Below are 14905 nucleotides of genomic sequence, written 5' to 3'. Positions count from 1 at the left end.
TAGGATCAAAAGTGATTGTGTACACTGATCATGCTGCTCTTAAATATCTACTCACAAAGCAGGATTCAAAACCCAGACTCATCAGATGGGTGTTGCTTCTGCAAGAGTTTGATATAGAAATAAGAGACAGAAAAGGGACAGAGAATCAAGTAGCAGATCACCTGTCCCGAATAGAGCCAGTAGAAGGGGCGTCCCTCCCTCTTTCTGAGATCTCTGAAACCTTTCCGGATGAGCAACTCTTTGCCATTCAGGAAGTGCCATGGTTTGCAGACATTGCAAACTACAAGGCAGTGAGATTCATACCCAAATAGTACAGTAGGCAGCAATCAAAGAAATTGATCACGGATGTAAAGTACTATCTTTGGGATGAACCATATCTCTTCAAGAGATGTGCAGACGGAGTAATCCGTAGATGTGTGCCTAAAGAAGAAGCGCAGAAGATCCTATGGCATTGCGATGGATCACAGTATGGAGGACACTTTGGAAGTGAGCGAACAGCCACAAGAGTCCTCCAATGTGGCTTCTACTGGCCTACTCTCTATAAAGATTCCCGAATGTTTGTACTTAATTGTGACAGTTGCCAAAGATCTGGCAATCTACCTCACAGTTATGCCATGCCTCAATAAGGAATCTTGGAGATTGAGTTGTTTGATGTATGGGGTATTGACTTCATGGGACCTTTCCCACCATCATACTCAAACACTTACATTCTGGTGGCAGTGGATTATGTATCCAAATGGGTAGAGGCTATTGCAACACCCACTAATGACACTAAAACAGTGTTAAAATTCCTCCAGAAACACATCTTCAGCAGATTTGGTACCCCTAGAGTATTGATCAGTGATGGGGGCACTCATTTCTGTAATAAACAGCTTTACTCTGATTTAGTTCGTTATGGAGTTAGCCACAGGGTAGCTACTCCATATCACCCACAGACTAATGGGCAAGCTGAAGTCTCAAATAGAGAACTCAAAAGAATCCTGGAACGAACTGTAATTAACCGTAGAAGGGATTGGGCAAGAAGCTTGGATGATGCTCTGTGGGCATACAGAACAGCATTCAAGACCCCTATAGGGACCTCTCCATAACAGCTTATGTATGGAAAGGCATGTCACTTGCCAGTGGAACTGGAACACAAGGCCTACTGGGCAACCAGATTCCTAAACCTTGATGCCAAGTTAGCTTGAGAAAAACGATTGCTCCAGTTAAATGAGCTAGAGGAATTTAGACTCAATGCTTTCGAGAACGCAAAAATTTATAAAGAGAAAGCAAAAAGATGGCATGATAAGAAATTGTCATCCAGAGTCTTTGAACCGGGGCAGAAAGTTCTGCTATTTAATTATAGGCTCAAATTATTCCCTGGAAATTAAAATCCCGGTGGAGAGGTCCATATGTAATTACAAGTGTATCACCATATGGATACGTAGAGCTTCACGATAATGACTCTAACAAAAAGTTCATTGTTAATGGACAGAGAGTTAAACATTATCTTGAAAGCAATTTTGAGCAAGAATGCTCAAAACTGAGACTTAATTAAAGCTCAGTAATAGTCCAGCTAACGACATTAAAGAAGCGCTTGCTAGGAGGCAACCCAGCCAATCACAAAATTTAATTTTATTCGTTTTGATTAATTAATTAAATTTTACAGGTATATGTCAAAGTATCTTCAAGGTAAAATAGCAATTGATTGGATTCACAGAGTTACAAGGGAATTTGGAAGCTCACTAGCGTGAAAAAGCCAGTAAGAAACATTTTGGGCGTTGAACGCCCAAAAGAAGCGCCCACGTAGCCATCTGGGCGTTAAACGCCAGAAAGGAGCATCTTCTGGGCGTTGAACGCCAGAAAGAAGCACCTTCTGGGCGTTTAACGCCAGAACTACAGCATCCTGGGCGTTTAGAAAAACGCCTAGTGACAAAGGACTTCCTGGCGTTCAACGCCAGAAAGAAGCAACAGTTGGGCGTTGAACGCCCAGGAGAAGCATCAATTGGGCGTTAAATGCCCAAAACATGCAGCGTTTGGGCGTTTAACGCCAAGATGGTGGGGAGGAGATAAAATTCGTTTTTCTTCAAATATTTTCTAATTTTTATGTTTTAATTCATGATTTCGTGCATAAACATGTTTCCAAATATCATCCTTCAATTTCAAAAATTTTAATCCTAATTTCTAAAATCTCTAATTTCTGAAATCCCTATTTCAAAGATTTTACATGCATCTTAATCCATAAAGACAATTGATTTTCAATCCAATCCAACTCTTTTTCCAAGCTCTTTCCCAACTTAATTATCTTTTAAAATCTTTTTCAAATTATAAATTTCAAATTTATTTTTAAATATCATTCATATCTTTTTAAATTATATCATTTTTTTGTCATATTTATCTTTTATAAATCATATCTTTTATCTTATATCTTTTTCTTATTTTCGAATACCCACCCCTTCCCTTTATATCCACTTTCGGCGCCCCTCTCATCATCCACCATTCCACACCTGCTCTCCTCCTATTCCTCTTCTTTCTTTTCTTTCGCTTGAGGACAAGCAAACCTCTAAGTTTGGTGTGCTTATCCGTGATCACAAAAACATTCTCACTTTGATCATGGCCCCTATAGGAAAACAACCCAACCCAAGAGGCAAGAAAGAGAATATTCCAAAGCCACTTTGGAATCAAGGGAAGTTCTTAACTAAAGAACATTCAGACCATTACTACAAAATAATGAGTCACAGATCAGTGATCCCGGAAGTCAAGTTTGATCTGAAAGAAGATGAATATCCGGAGATCCAAGAATAAATTCGAAACAGGAACTAGGAAATCCTAGCTAATCCTGAAATGAAAGTGGGAAGGAACATGGTTCAGGAGTTCTATGCTAATCTATGGCAGACAGACAGGCAAAGAATAATTGGAGCTGCCCTCTATGACCATCGGACCTTAGTCAGAGGAAAGATTGTTCATACCCATCCTGACAAAATCAGGGAGATCTTTAAGCTTCCTCAACTGAAGGATGACCCAGACTCCTTTAATAGGAGAATGATGAGGGTAAACAAAGGTCTGGACAAGATTCTAGAGGATATATGCATCCCTGAAGCCAGGTGGACCACCAGCACAACTGGCATCCCAAATCAACTCAAAAGAGAAGATCTCAAACCAGTAGCCAGAGGCTGGCTGGATTTCATTGGGCGTTCCATATTACCCACCAGCAACCGTTCTGAAGTTACTGTTAAAAGAGCAGTGATGATTCACTGCATCATGTTGGGTAAAGAAGTAGAAGTTCATCAACTGATCTCGTGTGAACTATACAAAATAGCAAACAAGAATTCCAAGAACGCCAGATTGGCCTATCCAAGCTTAATTTCTATGCTCTGCAGAGATGCCGGAGTGAAGATGGGAATAACAGAATATATTTCAGTTGAGAGGCCAATCACTAAAATATCAATGGAAAGACAACAGCTGTAGGATGATCCAATCAAGAGGAGAGCACAAGAAGTCCTCCCAGAACTTCCTCAATTCGAATATTGGGAACATCTTGAGGCATCTATTTTCAAATTGCAAGAAGCTATGAACCAAATAAAGGAAGAACAGAACAATCAAAGTAGCATGCTTTGCAAACTGCTTAAGGAACAGGAAGAGCAAGGGCGTGATTTAAGGGAGCTGAAGCGCCAGAAATTAATCCTTGAAGGACCAAGCACCCCACAGATCAGAGGAACATCCACTTCTCAAAACACAGGTTGTTGAGTTCTAATTTTAGCTTTAACTCTGTGATACTGTTATTATATAAATTTACCTTAGGAGACATATATAGTAGTAGTAGTAGTAATTAGTATATCTATTCTGGTTTTATTTCCAATTAAGTTATAATTTATTTTTCTCATCATCTTCAGGCATGAATAAAATAGTAGATAATTAGAATGAAGGAGTAATTTATTTTTTTCGAGTTCTTAATAATAAAAATTATAATTAACTATATGTGGTGACAACACTTTTTGTTCTCTGAATGAATGCTTGAACAGTGCATAAGTTTTATCTTGAATTTTATGAATATTGGCTCCTGAAAGAATGAGAAACACGAAAAATATTATTGATGATCTGAAAAATCATGAATTTGATTCTTGAAGCAAGAAAAAGCAGTGAAAAAAAATTTACAAGAAATCATTGGATCAAGAAAAGGAATAAAAGCCAACAGCCCTTAAAACTAAAAGGCAAGGGTGAAAAGGATCCAAGGCTTTGAGCATCAGTGGATAGGAGGGCCCAAGGAAATAGTTTCAGGCCTAAGCGGCTAAATCAAACTGTCCCTAACCATGTGCTTGTGGCATGCAGGTCCAAGTGAAAAACTTGAGACTGAGTGGTTAAAGTCGTGATCCAAGGCAAAAAGAGTGTGCTTAAGAGCTCTAGACACCTCTAACTAGGGACTTTAGCAAAGCTGAGTCACAATCTGAAAAGGTTCACCTAGTCATGTGTCTGTGACATTTATATATCTGGTGGTAATACTGGAAAACAAAGTGCTTAGAGCCACGGCCAAGACTCATAAAGTAACTGTATTCAAGAATCAACATATTACACTAGGAGAATCAATAATACTATCTGAATTCTGAGTTCCTATGGATGCCAATCATTCTGAATTTCAAAGGATAGAGGGAGATGCCAAAACTATTCAGAAACAAAAAGCTACAAGCCCCGCTCATCTAAATAAGAATCTGAGCTCCATTTAAAACTCTAAGATATTATTACTTCTTAATTTCTTTTCATCCTATTTTATTTATCTAGTTGCTTGAGGACAAGCAACAGTTTAAGTTTGGTGTTGTGATGAGCGGATATTTTATACGCTTTTTGGGGGTAATTTCATGTAGATTTTAGTATGTTTTAATTAGTTTTTAATAAAATATTATTAGTTTTTAGGAAAAAATCATATTTCTGGACTTTACTATGAGTTTGTGTGTTTTTCTGTGATTTCAGGTATTTTCTGGCTGAACTTGAGGGAGTTGAGCAAAAATCTGAGTTAGGCTGAAAAAGGACTACTGATGCTGTTGGATCCTGACCTCCTTGCACTCGGAATGGATTTTTTAGAGCTACAGGAGTCCTATTGACGCGCTCTCAATGGCGTTGGAAAGTAGACATCCAGGGCTTTCCAGCAATATATAATAGTTCATACTTTGCGCGAAGATAGACGACGTAACTTGGCGTTGAACGCCAAGTACATGCTGCTGTCTGGAGTTAAACGCCAGAAACACGTCATGAGTCGGAGTTGAACGCCCAAAACACGTTATAACTTGGAGTTCAACTCCAAGAAAAGCCTCCGCTCGTGGATAGCTTTAGTCTCAGCCCCAGCACACACCAAGTGGGCCCCAGAAGTGGATTTCTGCACCAATTATCTTAGTTTACTCATATTCTGTAAACCTAGGTTACTAGTTTACTATTTAAACAACTTTTAGAGACTTATCTTGTATCTCATGACATTTTCAAATCTGAATTATACACTCTTTGGCAGCATGAGTCTCTAAACTCTATTGTTGGAGGTGAGGAGCTCTGCAGCGTCTCAATGAATTAATGCAATTGTTTCTATTTCATTCAAACGTGTGTGTGTCCTATCTAAGATGTTCATTCGCGCTTAATTGTGAAGGAGGTGATGATCCGTGACACTCATCACCTTCCTCAATCCATGAACGTGTGCCTGACAAACACCTTCGTTCTATATCAGATTGAATGAGCATCTCTTAGCTTCCTTAATCAGAATCTTCGTGGTATAAGCTAGAACTGATGGCGGCCACTCTTGAGGATCCGGAAAGTCTAAACCTTGTCTGTGGTATTCTGAGTAGGATCCAAGGATTGAATGGCTATGACGAGCTTCAAACTCGCGATTGCTGGGCGTGATGACAAACGCAAAAGGATCAATGGATCCTATTCCAACATGATCGAGAACCAACAGCTGATTAGCCGTGCTGTGATAGAGCATCTGGACCGTTTTCACTGAGAGGATGGGAAGTAGCCACTAACAATGGTGACACCCTACATACAGCTTGCCATGGATGGACTTTACAAACAATTGAGTTGAATATTACATTGCAGAAATTCAGAGGACAAAGCATCTCCAAGACTCCAACATATTCTCCATTACTGCATAACAAGTAACTATTTCACACTCTTTTATTTTTCTAATAATTCCAACTGATAATTTTAATTAATATCCTGACTAAGAATAATAAAATAAACATAGCTTGCTTCAAACCAATAATCTTCGTGGGATCGACCCTTACTCACGTAAGGTATTACTTGGACGACCCAGTGCACTTGCTGGTTAGTTGTACGGATTACAAATTCGTGCACCAGCGACCTTCAGCGACGCGGGTGGACGGCTAGGGTTTACCGTCGAGGAGGTGGACGCCACGGGCAGGGGAATCAACTACGAGGGGAGACCCGCGGAGGCTGGAGCTCGCGAAGCCGGGTCGGATCTGGTGGCAGGAGTTCACAGTGCGGAGGAGGCCCCTGGTGGTAAGTGCGATGGGTCGCAGGGATAGGGGGAACGGCCGTGCTGGATCGTGCGGTCAGGGGAAGATGGATGCTGCAGGGGAAAGAGAAGCCATGAATCCTGGTGGGTGTTCCCCGGCGAGCCTGGACGGGGTAACTGGTGAGGGCAGCAAGAGGGTAGCACACCGCACAGCAGCATGTGATGCTCAGGAGGGGGAGAACGGGGAGGAATCAGTTGGGGAAACAGCATGTGTGAGATCAGAGAGAGGAAGGGATTCAGGGGGATACTGGAGGGAGGACGACGCAGGAAGAACAGACGCAGGAATATGCAGCAACCTGGGCACTTGCAGTGGAGTCCGGAGCAATCTTGTATGACGAGGAAGAAGACATAATGGAAATTTTGCAAGCACAAAATGAGAAACTAGTGGGAAAGCGAAAGTTGTAGAAGCAAAAAGAAAAAGCGAGAAGGAGTAGGCAAAAGAATAAAACCAAGGTGAGTAAAGCTATGGTTAAATGATTGTAAGCTGTTGGAATATTAGGGGGTTGCGAGGGGACGGAAAAGTGAGTATGGTGAAATCCTTGAAGAAGAAGTATAACTTGAACATGCTAGGATTGATTGAAACAAAAAGAGTAACGCTTACTAAATATGATGTTGCAAGGCTATGGGGTCATAGTTCTGTTGGCTGGGAGTTTGTGGAATCGGAAGTGGTGGCGGGAGGTCTACTATTAATGTGGGATGAGGTAGAATTTAAAGTTTAGAATTGTCATAAAGGTGAACGGTGGTTGTGCGTGGAAGGGGTTTTACCAAAATCCAATTTCCTGTATGCTTTCTGTTTGGTGTACGGGGCACATGGGAGGGAGGAGAAGCGAGAGGTATGGGAGGAACTGAGTTATGTTGCGGGCTTGTATCAGGTTTCTTTCTGTTTTTTAGGGGATTTTAATGAAATTCTGCAACTAGATGAGTGAAAATGGATAACTAGCTTGCCGGCATCGTCGGAGGAGTTTAAGAGGTGGGTGAATGATATGCAGCTGATAGATTTACCCCTTATTGATAGGCAATATACATGGTTTCGGGGTCGGTCCTGTAGTCGGCTTGATAGGGTGCTGGTCAATGTGGAGTGGACTGAGAAGTTCCCGGACATTCGGCTAAAAGGTGGTCTGCGGGGGTTGTCTGATCACTGCCCATTAATTGTGGAAGGTACAAGATTAACAGGAGGCCCTAGACCGTTCAGAAGTCTGGATTCCTGGTTTACGCATGACGGGTTTCTGCGTATGGTGAAAAATGAGTGGAGAAGCTTGGGAGATGCTCAATTCATGTGGAAGCTGAAGGCTTTATCAGGTCCTCTGCGGCAATGGCACAATAATACTTTTAGAGAAATGGATAAGAGACTGGTGATGTTTGAGGAGGAGATCACAAGGCTGGACAATTTAGTAAGTTCTGGGATATATGATGGTACAACGGAGGCTAGACGAAAGGCGCTGGTGTGCTTTTGTGAAAAATGGTACGTCAGGAAGGAAATTCACTGGAAGTAGATGTCTCGTTCTCAGCATGCGGCAGACACGGACAAGAATACTAGGTACTTCCATACCATTGCCTCTGCTAGAAGAAGGTCTAATAGGATTGAGGCTCTGATGTTAAATGGACGACTTGTGCAGAATCAGGCAAGGATTAAAGGGGCCATTAGGGGGTTTTACAAGGATTTATATCGACAGGAATATGCTTCGAGGATTGGATTCAGGGATGGGTTGGTAAAACAGATTGGTAGAGATGAGGCTGTGACATTGGAGGTCATGCCATCAGAGGAGGAAATTAAGGAGGCAGTGTGGGACTGCGGATCATCTAAGGCCCCAAAGAGTGATGGGTATAATATGAACTTCATAAAGAAGTGCTGGGATGGCATTGGTCCGGAATTCATTGTAGTTGTACTAGGTTTTTTCCAAACTGCGCAGCTACCTACAGATGCAAACGTCACTTGGGTGACATTAGCCCCAAAGATTGAAGGTGCAAAGGAGGTGAAGGACTTTCGGCCGATTAGTATGGTAAGCTGTTTGTATAAGGTGATCTCGAAGGTGTTGGTGAGGAGGATGAGGTCAGTGATGCCGGGGTTGGTAGGTGAGACTCAGACTGCATTTGTAAAGGGTAGGAAAATTCATGATGGAGCACTCATAGCCTGTGAGACAGTCCATTGGCTGAAGGAGCGTAAAAAGAAAGCGGTTATCATTAAGCTGGATTTTCAAAAAGCCTATGATAGAGTACGATGGAGTTTCGTTGATATTGTGTTACAGAAGATGGGTTTCGGCCAAAGGTGGAGGAATTGGGTAAAGGAGTGTGTTACCACGGCTACTATGTCAGTTCTGATAAACGGGACACCGTCTAAACCCTTCAAGATGGAAAGATGACTAAGACAAGGAGACCCCCTTTCTCCACTTCTTTTTGTACTAGTCGTGGATGTATTGCATCGGATGCTGGGGGACGCAGTTAGGAACGGGCGCATTGCACCATTACTAGTAGGGGGGACCATGTGGAGTTGTCACACCTACAATTTGCAGATAACATAATCTTATTTTGCCCACCAGAGACGGAAACAGTGGTAAAATATAAACGGTTGTTGCGGTGTTTTGAGTTGATGTCTGGGTTGAGCATTAATTTTGAGAAGTCGAATCTGATCCCGGTGAACTGTGAGTAGGGGTGGATAGATCGTGCGTGTGACCTACTGGGGTGCCAAAAGAAAGAGTTGCCTGTGAGATACCTTGGGATTTCCTTGGGAGCTAATCCGCGGTTAGTAAAGACCTGGAAACCAATCATAGATAAGGTGGAACAGAAGCTCAGCTTATGGAAAGCAAAGATGTTGAATAAAGCAGGTAAGCTTGTTCTTATTAAATCAGTACTGAATAGCTTGCCCATTTATTACCTAAGCTTGTATAAGATGCCACGGACGGTGGCAACCAAGCTGATTGCTTTACAAAGGCACTTTATGTGGTGCAAGGAGGATGGTACCTATGGCATCCCGATGGTCAAATAGGAGTTGGTCCAGGCTCCGAAAAAGGGGGTGCTTGGGGGTGGGGGATGTGGTGCTTCGGAACACAGCACTACTGTTTAAATGGTGGTGGAGGTTTTCAAAGGAAGAATGCCTGCTGTGGAAAAAGATTGTATGTTCTTGCAACAAGATGTCCCCTAATGTAATGCTAGCTAATCAGACTGTACCAGTCAAAAGGGGGCCTTGGAAGGACATCTGCCAGCTAAATTTCAAAGAGCAAAGGGTGCGGGATAAAATGGTTAGTGGTCTAGCAATGGAAGTCGGCAACGGTAAGAAAACCCGATTTTTGGAAGATAATTGGGTTCAGGGAGGTCCACTAAAAGTGAATTTCCCAAGACTCTTCTCTATTTCAAGCCAACAAGGATTTGTGATTGGGGATTGTGGCTTCTGGGATGGATTAGAGTGGATATGGAACTTTCAATGGAGAAGGGAGCTGTTCCAATGGGAGCTAGAACTTGTACATCAACTGCATGAGCGACTAAGGCCAGTGAAGATGTCACCTGAGAACGAGGATAGTTTGGTGTGGAAATATGATAACATAGGTGTCTTTTCCATGAAATCCTTTCTGCAAGTAATCCAAACGGAGACGTTGTCAGATGAGATCACGAGCTATAGCTTCACCAGTACACTATGGAGAGGCTTGGTACCCCTAAGAATTGAGATGTTTGGATGGTTTGTGCTAGTTGGTCGAATTAATACTAAGGAGAGATTAACTATGCTAGGAGTTGATATTCATAGCGATAATATTTGCGTCCTGTGCCACAAGGGGGTAGAAAATGTGGAGCATTTATTTATTCGGTGTGAGGTAACATGGCAGGTGTGGTGCTACTGGTTGCGATCATTTGGTAGAGATTGGGTTATTCCTGGAACTATGAAAGAACTCTTTGGGAGTTGGATTGGCATGAAAGGCAGAAAAAAAGGACAGAAGCTGTGGATGAGGGCATTCTTTGCGGTGATCTGGAACATCTGGTTAGAACGTAATGCCAGAATCTTCAAGAATACACGGGCAAGTATTGACTCCATTCAGACAAAGACGGAGTTAAGCTACATAGAGTGGAATGGTTGTGTTTTTTTTTTTTTTTTTGGGTTGTTAACTTAGTCGGGGGTGTCAGTAGATCGGCTGCTTTGTCTGTCGCGTTTATGTCTTTTATGTTTGGTTAGTTTCTCCACTTTAATGTGTTGAGCCTTATGACTTTAAAAAAAAAAAAAATTAATACCATAGACTCTCCCTTTAAATAAAACTCTATCCTGGTTAACCCTAAAGTCTGCTGTTATTAGCATAATATTCCTTACTAACCATTTGTAAGAATGAGGAGAAGAAAAATTTGGTAAGTTGGTGTGTGTAATTTTGGCTGAGTTGGTTAAAAAAATTTAACCATTGATATTTTATTATCATTATAAATAAAAAAATTTTGACTTTTTTTTCGCTATCGATCACAATAAGATAAGTAGCAACTGTCCATTACTTGTTTTCAAATAAAATACATAAAATTATTGTTTATTATGTTTACCGTATAAACAAGATATGCAAGTAAAAAAGAAAAATCACTAGAAAAGTCACCAAAAAAGAAAAACAAGATACGTGTAAATTTTTTTTTCAGGCGCTATGCAAACTTGATAACAAATCAAATACAAAAATATATATTTATAATTCATACATCATTAAATATGATTTTTTTGAAAAAGTATATTTATTTATGAGGTAAAAAACAGACCATGGAAAGAGAATTCAGTATGGCCCAGTATAACGTCAATATTTTGAGGTAACCAATAAACCGAAGCTGAAGCCAGAAAACGAAAATGGAAACGGAAACGGTAGCCACCACATAACTTGTAATCGAAAACTGTAATCATCTTCTTCAAGGGGAGAGAGAGATCGAGTTTAATGGAGCTACTGCGGTTGCACCTGCACCCTGCTCGTGATGTTCCCGTTCACTCTTGTCTCTCCAACTCCACCTCCACCTCCTCTCTTCTCCCCACCTACCACCTACTCTCCCTCCGCCGCCGCCGTTTCCCGCCTCCGGAAGCATGCTCGGCCGACGTTGACGCCGCCCTGCCTCTTCCGTCGATAGCGGTGCCGGAGCACGCCGGCGGGAAGATGGTGGTGGAACTCATCGGAGCATTCAATGAGCTGACGGAAAGGATGAACGTGCTGTCAACGAGCTCATCTCGTGTGCTGTTCAAGTCCCTGAAACTCTCCATTCCAATCTTGCAAAATTGCCCTCTTTCCCCTGATGGCCGTTCCCCTCTCTCCAAAGCCTTATCCGTTGCCATCGTCCTCGCCGATCTCCAGGTAAACAAAATTAAATCGATATAGTGATTGAACTTCTTTGTTTTGGACTTAGCAATATTCTCGAATGTGTTCGGTTAAGGAATGCTGAGGTGAACATGTTTGGCAATTTTACATATCAGTGCATTTATTTCCCTTTTAGCTGAGTTGTGACTACTTATGTTTTTGAGCAATCTGTTATATCGTTGCCCTTTTTATTGTCTCTTTATAGTTAATGTGAATACAGATGGATGCTGAGGTTATCTCTGCTGGGATTTTGAGAGAGGTCTTCGAGGTGGGTGAAGTGACTATACATGAAATCCGCAACCAAATCGGTACTGGCACTGCGCACCTGCTGCACGAGAGTTTGCGTTTGAAGAACATCCCATACAGAGTTGATGTTCTGGATGATGATAATGCTGCTGCGTTGAGGAAGTTCTGCTTGATTTACTATGACATTAGGGCCCTGATTTTGGACTTGGCTCTGAAGCTTGACATGATGAGGCATCTCGATTATCTACCAAGATATAAGCAGCAGATCCTTTCTCTGGAGGTTATGAAAATATATGCTCCTCTTGCTCATGCTGTGGGAACTAATCACTTATCACTTGAATTGGAAGATCTCTCATTTCAGTACCTATTTCCTTATTCTTATCTGTATGTTGATACCTGGTTGCAAAGTCATGAAACAGGGGGTAGATCAATTATTGATATATATAGGGAAGAGCTATTCCAAGCGCTAAAAGCCGATACCTTGCTCACAGCACTGGTTGATGATATATCAGTTGAAGGTCGGTATAAAAGTCGTTACAGTACGATGAAGAAGCTCTTGAAGGATGGTCGGAAGCCAGAAGATGTAAATGACGTGCTTGGCCTGCGAGTGATATTAAATCCAAAGCCTGGAGCTGGAGCTGGAGATAGTGCATCGGAAGCTGGTGAGAGGGCATGCTACAGAGCTCATCAAATCATCCAATCTATGTGGAAAGAAATTCCTCATCGGACAAAAGATTATATTGCCAGCCCCAAACCTAATGGATATAAAAGCTTACATGTGGCGGTAGATGCAAGTGACAATGGTAGGACCAGACCATTGATGGAAATACAGATCAGAACAACTCAGATGGACAGGTTAGCTGTTGGTGGAACGGCATCACATTCATTATACAAGGCAGGACTTACTGATCCGGTGGAGGTCGGTGTCTTTTGCACGTCTAATAATTAAATATGTAACTTTGCATGGATTCTTTAAACTTAAATGACTTATTTTACTTACTAAAAGAATTTACTGTGAGAACTATTTGGGAACTCATGTAAGTTATTTGTTGGTGCTTAGGCAAGGCGTCTGAAGACAATCATGCTAGCTGCAGCTGAGCTGGCAGCTCTGCGACTTAAAGATCTTCCAAACACAAACCATAAGGGGATTGAAATTGACCAGAGGGATAGAGTGTTTCGGCTTCTTGATAAGAATGGAGATGGTAAAATTAGCATAGAGGAACTTACAGAGGTAATAGAAGAGCTCGGTGCACCAGGAGAAGATGCCCGAGAGATGATGCAACTCCTTGATTCAAACAGTGATGGCTCCCTGAGCTCTGATGAATTCCATATGTTCCAAAAGCAGGTGATTTCATACTCTTTCATGAATAGGGAAATCTTTGATTATTCTATGTTATTCTTTGCATCTTCGTGCCCTTTTCAGAAAATTGTGACAATTATACTAATTGGTGAATAGATTATTTGTGAATGGATATTTCTTTCTACGTAAATACCATTTTCTGGTTTGTTGCCATAAAGCTAGCTGATTCTCCTCTCTTGTCAATTGTAACCTTTTTTTCTTTTGGTTAATTTGATTTTGCAGGTTGAGTTGGTGCGTTGTTTAGAGGCTAGAGATGATCAATACAAGAAATTGTTGAATGATAAGCTTCATATGGCAGATGACAGTGGTTTGATTCATGTATATAGTAAGGAGTTTGGAAACAGGCTTGCGAGTTAGTGCTGCATCCAATTGATATGAACAAAACTTTATGATATTATTATGAAAGGTTACCCACGATGACCTCTCTTACACCAATCCAACAACCAATATTATAATAACAACCACCAATCGTCCTCGTCCTGGTCGTCAGCTTAAGCTAGTCCCAGATAACTGATATAATTGCCATGTAAATAAGTTTCATTTTTTTTTTTGGTATTGCCATGTAAATAAGTTACTAACGGTTGCAGGCAAGATGGGCCTAAATGAGCAGTTTTTCTCGGCTCCCTTAGGGCTGTCAAAATGGGTTGAACCCGTTGGATAGGCCTGTTTAACCACTTAAATAGGTGGGTTTTGGCTACCAAAATAGGTCTGCAAAGATGAGATGTTTAGCCTTAATATGAAAGAAGGGTTTAGGGTAAAGAAAAAGAGGTGGTCAACGAAGATCAGGTGCTTGTCCGACGGCAGTTAGTGGTGGTATGACGTTAGTTCGGTAGCGGCCGATGGTGGCAAAATGGTGATAAAATTATCAGGAGCCTTTTCCACTTGATTAAGTATTGGATACTTGGTGGTACCCCTCTTCGTCGCACGATGCGATTAGCTAAGATCTTTTCGATTTCTTTATTAAAGGATCTAATTACCACGTGCGGAGCACAACTCGAGTCACCTCCACTCGATTCGTCTTGGTCTCCATGATATAGTTTAAGCATACTCACGTGGAAGACCGGGTAGATCTTCATAGAGGGAGGGAGTTGTACTTTGTAAGCAACCTCCCCAACACGTCCAATGATCTCAAATGGCCCTTCGTATTTGTGGATTAAACCCTTATGAACTTTACGAAAGGCTTTGAATTGTTGTGGAAGAAGTTTGATCATTACCTTGTCTCCCACTTGATAGCTTGCATGCCTCCTCTTCTTATCTGTCCATTTTTTCATCCTCTTGGCAGCTTTGTCGATGTAAGAACGAGTGACATCTGCTTGTTCTTCCCATGACTTAATCATATGATAAGCTCCAGGGCTCTTCCCTGAGTAAGAGGAAGAAAGAGAGTGACGTGTAAGCAGCTGTTATTGATGAGCGGGTAATTTATACGCTTTTTGGCATTATTTTTACATAGTTTTTAATATGTTTTAGTTACTTTTCAGTATATTTTTATTAGTTTTTATGTAAAAATCACAT

At 41.4% G+C, this 14905-nt stretch overlaps 1 protein-coding gene across 1 annotated transcript; it reads left to right on the top strand.

The window, feature by feature from the left end:
- The first annotated feature begins 11082 nt into the window (after positions 1–11082).
- Positions 11083–13828, top strand: LOC112702984 (probable GTP diphosphokinase CRSH, chloroplastic). Its single transcript, XM_025754251.3, has 4 exons — positions 11083–11784; positions 12008–12952; positions 13094–13378; positions 13616–13828. The coding sequence occupies exons 1-4, from the start codon at positions 11377–11379 to the stop codon at positions 13748–13750; spliced, it is 1773 nt and encodes a 590-aa protein (XP_025610036.1). The 5' UTR covers positions 11083–11376; the 3' UTR covers positions 13751–13828.
- The last annotated feature ends 1077 nt before the right edge of the window (positions 13829–14905 follow it).

The sequence above is a fragment of the Arachis hypogaea genome, chromosome 7 (genome assembly GCF_003086295.3).
Source record: "Arachis hypogaea cultivar Tifrunner chromosome 7, arahy.Tifrunner.gnm2.J5K5, whole genome shotgun sequence".
In the NCBI taxonomy this organism is placed as follows: Eukaryota; Viridiplantae; Streptophyta; class Magnoliopsida; order Fabales; family Fabaceae; genus Arachis; species Arachis hypogaea.
Note: the sequence above shows the minus strand (reverse complement) of the source record. Positions and strands in the feature narration are given on the sequence as shown.

Bases quoted from the DNA above. Each gene is read 5' to 3' on its own strand.
- LOC112702984 (XM_025754251.3), top strand. From the start codon at position 11,377: ATGGAGCTACTGCGGTTGCACCTGCACCCTGCTCGTGATGTTCCCGTT. The intron at 11,785-12,007 runs GTAAACAAAATT...ATGTGAATACAG, and splicing joins TCGTCCTCGCCGATCTCCAG to ATGGATGCTGAGGTTATCTC. The intron at 12,953-13,093 runs GTCGGTGTCTTT...GTTGGTGCTTAG, and splicing joins GACTTACTGATCCGGTGGAG to GCAAGGCGTCTGAAGACAAT.